Consider the following 8,800-nt stretch of genomic DNA (forward strand, 5'->3'; position numbering starts at 1 on the left):
CATTTTAGTCTCGTCTTAGTCAATGAAACTAAAAGTCTGAACATTTTAGTCTCGTCTTAGTCAATGAAACTAAAAGTCTGAACATTTTAGTCTCGTCTTAGTCAATGAAACTAAAAGTTTGAGTATTTTAGTCTCGTCTTAGTCAATGAAACTAAAAGTCTGAACATTTTAGTCTCGTCTTAGTCAATGAAACTAAAAGTCTGAACATTTTAGTCTCGTCTTAGTCAATGAAACTAAAAGTCTGAACATTTTAGTCTCGTCTTAGTCAATGAAACTAAAAGTCTGAACATTTTAGTCTCGTCTTAGTCAATGAAACTAAAAGTCTGAACATTTTAGTCTCGTCTTAGTCAATGAAACTAAAAGTCTGAACATTTTAGTCTCGTCTTAGTCAATGAAACTAAAAGTCTGAACATTTTAGTCTCGTCTTAGTCAATGAAACTAAAAGTCTGAACATTTTAGTCTCGTCTTAGTCAATAAAACTAAAAGTCTGAACATTTTAGTCTCGTCTTAGTCAATGAAACTAAAAGTCTGAACATTTTAGTCTCGTCTTAGTCAATGAAACTAAAAGTCTGAACATTTTAGTCTTGTCTTAGTCAATGAAACTAAAAGTCTGAACATTTTAGTCTCGTCTTAGTCAATGAAACTAAAAGTCTGAACATTTTAGTCTCGTCTTAGTCAATGAAACTAAAAGTCTGAACATTTTAGTCTCGTCTTAGTCAATGAAACTAAAAGTCTGAACATTTTAGTCTCGTCTTAGTCAATGAAACTAAAAGTCTGAACATTTTAGTCTCGTCTTAGTCAATGAAACTAAAAGTCGGAACATTTTAGTCTTGTCTTAGTCTTGGGGAAAAGGGTCGTCGACTAACATTTTTCGTCATAGTTTTCGTCGACAAAATTAACACTACTGAACAGTTACAAATCAAAGTTTTACCACATGGGTCAAGAGATGTGATCAAAACAGCGCTCAGTGGACTTACCGTACTTAATTTCATTTATCTCCCTGTCTCCTGCAATGCACAGCGCACAGCAGGGGCGCGTGAATGTGCGCTGCTGCTGCGCTGGTTCTTGCCTCAGAAGCAGCAGAGGGATGGAGATAGAGAGAGAGAGGGAGGGTGTGTGTGTGTGAGAGAAGCCATTTTCCCACATGCGCTTTGTACCGCTAAATGACCGGAACGTGGTCTAATGCCTGCATGTGGGAAAGTCGTCGTGCCGGTATAAGCGCGACCCCGTCATCGCCGACATTTCACCAGTTTGGAGCCAGTCAGAAGAGCGGTATGCGCGATAACAGGCGCAAGTGTAGAACGGGTCCAGTCATTTGCCGGCATGGGCGAGGTGTACACACGTTGCTTAATGTTCCAGCGGGCATAATCTAATCATTCGCGCACATTAAAGCAAACTGGCGAAATGATCTTGTGATCTCTCCTCTCTGCTGCCTGCTCGCTCTCTGGCCACAGTCGTTCAGTCCTCCTCCTTCAGTCACAGCCCGACAGGGACACAGACGAAGCAAATGCACGAAGCGAAATGTGGAAGTATTTTGCTTGTTGCCGACAGCGAAGGCAAGCCCGGACACATCAAACGAAGCCAGTCTGTAAAAAGTGCTTCAACGCGACGCAGGTGAACGGAATCGGGTAAACAAGCAAACTTATTTCACCATCAAGAGTTTTGCCGACACGTCACTCCCCACCCGCTCTGCAGTGCCGCCCCGCCCCCAACATACAGGCAATTTGGCTGCTAGATTCCCACATGCGAGAGCCGAAGTGTGAAGGGAAATGTCCGATATTGACTTACAGGTAATTTTCCGGTACGCATGTGGGAAAACGGCTAGAGAGAGATAGATGGAGAGGGAGAGAGACAGAGACGGAAAGAGAGAGAGAGACAGATGCACTCTGTTGTGGTGGAGCAGATCTCGGAGCTGGAGTCCGTGCATACTACAATCCATGCAGGCCAGGCGCGAGGCCCTTCACACACCCCTTGCGATGGTTCTGATTACAGTAGATGTTAGATATGAGTCTATTACAGTAGATGCTGGATATAAGTATAGTATGTCAGTATATGTTTGAAAAACCTTTTTTTAACCCTAACCAATCCACCACCACTTCCCACACCGCGCCAACATACAATAAACAAAATACAGCAACAAAATACAATTAAACGAGGACAGGACACTATTAAAACATTATAGGACCGGCAAAATATATATACATAATAGTATGCAATGTATGCACACATACACGTACGTACACATACATACATACAGTACATACACACATTAAACATAACAAAACATATTGATCATCATTATCATTCCGTTAAGGTTGGCCTTAATCTGTTCCATTAATTATCATAATCTTTCATTGTTGCCTGTATTTGCAATAATTCCTTCTAACATAAAGTAATGCTCTAAAAAGGGGGGGAGGAATGACGAAATGTACATTTTTCTTTTCCCCTTTCCCATGTTTTAAAATCCTGATATTCATATTCCCAGGTGACGCCGCGGTCCAACACCTTGCCCTCTGACCCCCAGCGCCGAGCCTTTGCCATGAGGAAGATGAGGCAGGAAGTAAATGACATCCTGACGCAGAACCCTGTGGAACTCCACAAGGTGACCTTTGACAGGCCTGGAATTCAGTCATGTTTAGGGCGAGGCCACTTTGCCCTTTGATAAATATATCGCGGCCAAAATGTAGGGCACCAAGGCAGAAAACCAATGGTTATTCAAATAATTTTTCCTCAACTGAAGTGCTGCAGTGTGATACAGCTCATATGTAAGATGGCTCAGACTGAAAAGTTAGTTACACGTCCAGAAACACAGAAAAGTGTGTGTAAGTGTAACCCAGGTTATTTTCTGTAGCTAAAAATTACAGATGTTCCCTAAACGCCTCTCATGCAGACTATCTGTAGACGCTACAATTTACTGATGTTCCCTAAATGCCTCATATGCAGCTACAGCTACGGATAACTAATTACCTGCTGTACATTTAAACTACACTCATTCTGCTCATAGCTTTCTCCTTTTAGCCACTTTCTTGCTAATCCCACAGTTGTTTACCCACTTGTCAGATCTGCTAGTTATGTATCTTAGGAGTTAACAATAGCTTAGCAATTAGCGATGGCTTCTTTCTGTCCTTCTCAGTTTAATTATCTTGTAATAATAGTAATCTTATATGTTAATGTTTACGTTAACCGTTTGGTGAGTAAGAGAAATCTTGCGCTACTGTTGATACCCAGTGTGTGTGTGTGTGTGTGTGTGTGTGTGTGTGTGCGGGCATGCATGTGTGCACGTGCGCGCGCGCGTGTGTGTGTGTGTGCGTGTGTAGCTGACTCTGGAGAAGCCGTCAGACCTGGAGGACTTTGGGTTCAGTGTATCTGACGGGCTTTTGGACCGTGGTGTCTTCGTCAACAACATCCGCCCGGGGGGTGCGGCCCAGAGGGCAGGGCTACGAGCCTACGACCGCATACTGCAGGTACACACGCCGCGCAGTGCACACACATCATCATGTGACACGATGCTGCCATTCTAATGGTTGTGGATTTCTGACAGGATTGTTGCACAAAACATCTGAGAGAAGAGAAGAGATCCAAGAGCAGAAGTTTCAAGAGCGCACAGAAGCAGTTTGAAGGGGGAGGAGAGGACATTTGCATGCAGGCACCGAGTTTGAGTGCAAACAGGGGCTATTTGAGTGCGAGTGCAGGAAATCCATCCAAGCAGAAAGGTTTTGAGTGTGAGCGTACAGTTTGAGGACAAGCAGAGCAGATTTAAGCACACGTCGTTAAATTGCTTTAACGACCTCTTGCATTTAGATGCAAATACATCCATATACTTTCAGCTTCCGATTCTGCCAATCTCGCAGGTGCTATTTTTATTGATCTTAAGAAGAAGAAGCTTTTGATCTAGTTCACCACTACCTACACCTTGACAAGCTTCATGCAATTGCTCTGTCTCGAAATGCATTATTCTGGCTTAATTCATATTTACATAACTAGTGCAGTGCCCGTTCCCCCCATGCACCACCCCATGTGCGCTCCCCCCACTGTACTCCGTCGGGTCCCCTACTAAGCGCACTCCCCAAGTTTGAAGTCGATATGACAAACGGTTCTCGAAACTTGTGCTTTTTGAGGCTACCCTTATTTGTATCTCATTCAATCAGTTGTAGACACTGTCTAACTCAGACCTGGGCCAGATGCAGCCCTCATGATGGTTCTGCATGGCCCGGGAGGTCTAAGACAAACCACACCAATTTACTTGTGAAGCTAGAAAAATCTAGCCTGATATTCAGACTTCATCGTCAACTCATAAACTCATTTCCTCTTCTTCAAGAAGAGCCAAATCCACAACTGTGGAGTGGGCGTGGCTTCGAAGGTCTGGAGCCAGGCTAAGAAAGATCCAATGAGATGACATAAATTCATTGGCTGTTCGGAGTGATTTTTAATATACTAAATTCTGAAGAATAAGTAAATGCCCAGTATGTTTTCTATAATTTAATCTAGTGATCAAATTAGAGCTTACTGCCGTAACCTCTAATTTAATTGACCCAAAAAAAAAAAAAAAAGCCGCTGGCAACAATCTGGGTTTTTCATGTGGCCCCCCAGGAAAAATAATTGCTCACGCCTGGTTTAACTTGTATCTGCGGGCATGTTGCTGCAAAATACCACTTCTGTGCGTTGTTATCAACTGTTATTGCTAACAATGGCTAGCCTGGCTAGAGCTAACGCTGGCTCGTATTCCGACTTATATATTATCTGTTTATTGGGCTTCAAAACAATTGACAGTATGACCATATCAAATCAGTGTCATCCAGAGATGGGTTAGGGTTAGGGTTAGGTTTATAACATCCAGAGATGGGTTAGGGTTAGGTTTATAACATCCAGAGATGGGGACTTGGACTGAGACTTGGACTTGAGTCATACTTAACTCGTGCACACACAGTGATTTGAGACTTGTCCTCAAAGACTTGAGACTTGACTTGAGATTTGGGACCTCTGAAAAATCTTAATTTATTTATTTTTTTAATTTGGCGCATTAACATTAAGGGAATGTCTAATAATAATGTCAACTAATCAATGTTGATACTATATTTTAATAGATATGGGAGTGAGGATAATACAGTAGCCTATATGCTTTGAATTCCTTAGTTTTAGCTATGCAAAGCGGATGAGAGATGTGTTTAAATTACAACGTTACTGTGACTGACAGCTGCAATGCTATCAACAATGTGACCACGCAACCGTAATGACGCTGATATAAAGACACGTGGAAAAAAAAATTCAGGCTATTTTATTACAATCGCAAATATTGGTAACGTTACGCTTTTGGAACATTATCTGGTTCCCAGTTCTGCCTAACGTTACTTAGCTAGCTCTTCCTAGCTAACATTAGCTGCCTGATATAGTCAATACACTGCTGATATGTAACGTTGCATACCCAAATGCTATAGCCTCAACGCGAGACTAATCATTCGTTCTTCCTTCTTTGTCTCGGATTAGCAAGCCCTTATCACACTGCAGATCGGCTAAAGTGGCTGCATGCAACATACATTATCATTATCATTACATTATCAATCACAATAAAACTACCCACCTCCAACACAATGTTGTTATCCAAGATGTGGGTGCCATGCTATTTCCAAATATTGTGTAGTTTCCAATATTCTATTCTTCCTCTTCTCTGGTCCAGGGTTGATCCGTTTCGGGTTCACTCAACATCAACTTCTTTATATTAACCAACATCTTATCATTTTTATCCAACTGTGCCTCTGACCAGACAACGGAGAATGAGTTTGTCTGCATGCAATACATGATTCAGATGTAACGTCACATTGATTTAGCACATTATATCCAACAACAACACAATCTTTGGAGGCAATTTCTGTTTATTATGATGCAATTATGAAGCAATCAAATAGGCTAATATTCTCTGGTCATGAAAATCTACCATTGCACTGACACAGGTAAATTGATCAAATTCACCAGCATAGTAAATCATTGTATTGTATCTCACTCTCAAATCTATTTACAAAGGTTCCCAGGTTAACGACTAAACAACTCATCAGCAATATGTTCTTAACGTTATACATCTCAGGAGAGCATAAGAGTAACAATGCAGATTAACCATTACAACACTTTAAACGTAATTTTCACAAAGCCTTTCATGACAGTATTGTTGGGTCTGTTCTTGGGTCTGGAAGCTTCCATGGTGCTGGCCGCTCGGCCGGTGTCATCAGTCCACTCCCTTGAGGAAACCAACAGCGGTACCGTGTGGTATAATCACTGTTAACGTTACACATGTATAGTTAACAAATTTACCACGAGAACTGTTTGCCTCGCGTTAAAGAAAACAATTGCAATTCATTACCTCATTTAGTCCACGCTTTCATCCAAAGCCATTCTGTCAACAGAGAAATGCAACAAAATCTATAGCCGCTTTCACACCGGCTTTGAAAGCCGGAAAATGCACGGAAAATGAGATCCGCGCCAACGATGTGAAAGTTGTGAAGGCGGGTTGGTGGGTAATTGTTGTACGCCTTTCGTTCCGCCAGTGGACCTAGTCACAGCGCCGGGTTACCCTGCAACCCACCTCCACCTGAAAGCGGAGGAGCGGCAAGCCGGAACGGTGCGAATGGTCAGCTCATTCATTTAAAAAAATACAGGGGAAATCACCTCATGCAGCAAGAAAGGCATAAGTGAAAGTAAAAAAAGGCGGCCAGGAGGAATGCTCCGTGCCTAGTAAGTAGGTTAGGCTTTATGCTCAAATGATGTTGACATTAGTAGGTAAAATTAACGGATATAATAATAAGCTTCAGAGGACTATAGCTGTCTGTGGCGAGTTGGTCTGAGGATATTCCCTCTGGAAACCAGCTCCAGAACTGCAATCTATCTAGCTAGCCAGTTGTGCATTCGCTTACAAAAACTACTAACATTATAGTAGTCATGTGCATTTATAGCTTATAGTATACTATTCCCCTGACGAACGTTATGCAGACTGAAGCTGCTGGATATGCGGGCGTCGTCTTTCAGAACGGACGCTAATTAGGCTACTTCATGGGAATGATTTGCTTTACAAAAAACTGGAACCAAAATATAAGAATTAGCCTTGTACCTAATAGGCTACATGATGGTGCATCTGTGATCCATAAAGTCGATCAGATGAATATTGAAAGCCTTGTTACCATGCTGCATGTGGACAACACTTTCCTGTTTTATCACTTTGATCCTTAACAACCGCAACTGCACCTCGTTGGCTGGTGTAAATCGGCGATGTTTGGTTGTTGAATGAATTCGTTCATCATACAGTAGCCTAGGCTATACTAACCTATGAAAATATTAATTTGGGCTAGGAGGAGCTGGGTGGAAATGCCTCCGCTCACCTTTCAATCCTGGAGCGGTGGCTGTCACCTGAAAGCACACCCCAAGACGGGAATGTGGCGGTGCTGCTTGGCTGTGTGTGAAAGCAATTTCTGTGGCAAGGCTGCCGGCTTTGCGGGCCTTCTGAACTGCAATTTTGCACGATCTGTGTGTGAAAGCGGCTTATGACAGCTATGACCTACAGCCCTGCTGTATATCAGATTCACATATTACATTTTCACAACTAGGCAAACTGAGTGGAAAAACATTGTTATAGCCCTGCTGGATATCACAACCTTTTCACAGCAACGTTTACACAGATACTGTATGACATCAGTCTGACAAATACAGTTACAGCCCTGCTGTACATTCTATTACACAGCTCAGATTGGGCTGCAATTTTGCGTGGTGGGGGGTTCTGATCCGCGGAAGCTCATGAGCACGTCATCAAGTCCTGGAACCACCTCTAAGGTCCTGGAAAATCCTGGAAGCCACCTTACGCCCACACCCCAGGTTGGATTGAGCAGAACATTTGCATGACTGTGGTTTATGACCCAGGGGCGGTCATAGGCAGGTTGTATAATCCTGGAAACCATCTGGACACCACCATAATTTCCGGTTAAGCAAAACTGCGCAGTTGGATTGCTTTGTGCCTATTTAGCCCGGGCAACACCGCGTACATTGCTAGTATATACAGTATATATAGGCAAGTAACTCCTCATGGCCTCTCTGTAGCCATCTAGTTGTGATTGTCGTAGTTGCTGTGTGTTCTCGAATTGTTTGTTGAATGTTGTTTTGTCACTCATTGTTACTTATTTGATTCCATTTTGTTTGTTTGATAACTTTGTACTGCATGTTAGGACCCCCTCGAAAACGAGATCGTTCATCTCAAGGGTTTTTTCCTAATAAATAAACTTATATCATCATATACAGTCAATGATCTGGACAGCAATCTCTCTCCAGATTAACCATATAGAGTCTGTCTGTCTCACCCCAGATTAACCATGTGCGGACCAGGGACTTCGACTGTTGCCTGGTCGTTCCTCTCATCGCAGAGTCGCCCAACCATCTGGAGCTCGTCGTCAGTCGAAACCCCGCATCCTCGACCCTGACAGCTAATCACACTGACGGCCCCGCCTCCAGCCACTCCCCTCCAACCCTCAGTGAGCCGGGCCTGTTGGACATCCCCATTGGCCAGGGAGAGGAGGGTCCGCTCAGCTGGAGCCAACCGGGAGATGGCTTGGGGACAGGGCTAGGCCTGGGGCAGGTGAATAATAATTCCTTATAGCAGAAGAACTGGATTGAACCGGTTCTAAACAGACTGGACTGGAAAGGTCAGTAAGTAATGGTAACAGACAAGCAGAAGAATACAGTAAAGCTGGACTGAACTGGTTTAAAACCAGTGTGGAGCGGACCCCCCATGGTGCTACACACCCTCTGGATGAACTTTGACCTTTGA

The 8,800-nt window shown here is 43.1% G+C and overlaps 1 protein-coding gene across 1 annotated transcript in view; it reads left to right on the forward strand.

Annotated features, from left to right (window-relative positions):
- The window catches only part of grip1 (glutamate receptor interacting protein 1), a gene marked incomplete at its 5' end in the record, with an annotated part of 114,636 nt that extends 105,945 nt beyond the window's left edge, over nucleotides 1-8,691 (forward strand). The window contains 3 exons of the mRNA XM_083632048.1: nucleotides 2,486-2,602; nucleotides 3,318-3,464; nucleotides 8,339-8,691. Of these exons, the coding sequence (XP_083488174.1) occupies nucleotides 2,486-2,602; nucleotides 3,318-3,464; nucleotides 8,339-8,629 (555 nt within the window). The 3' untranslated portion in view covers nucleotides 8,630-8,691. The remainder of the gene's footprint in view (nucleotides 1-2,485; nucleotides 2,603-3,317; nucleotides 3,465-8,338) is intronic.
- Nucleotides 8,692-8,800: the final 109 nt, after the last annotated feature.

Source organism: Poromitra crassiceps (genome assembly GCF_964638095.1).
Source record: "Poromitra crassiceps genome assembly, chromosome: 2".
Classification (NCBI taxonomy): Eukaryota; Metazoa; Chordata; class Actinopteri; order Beryciformes; family Melamphaidae; genus Poromitra; species Poromitra crassiceps.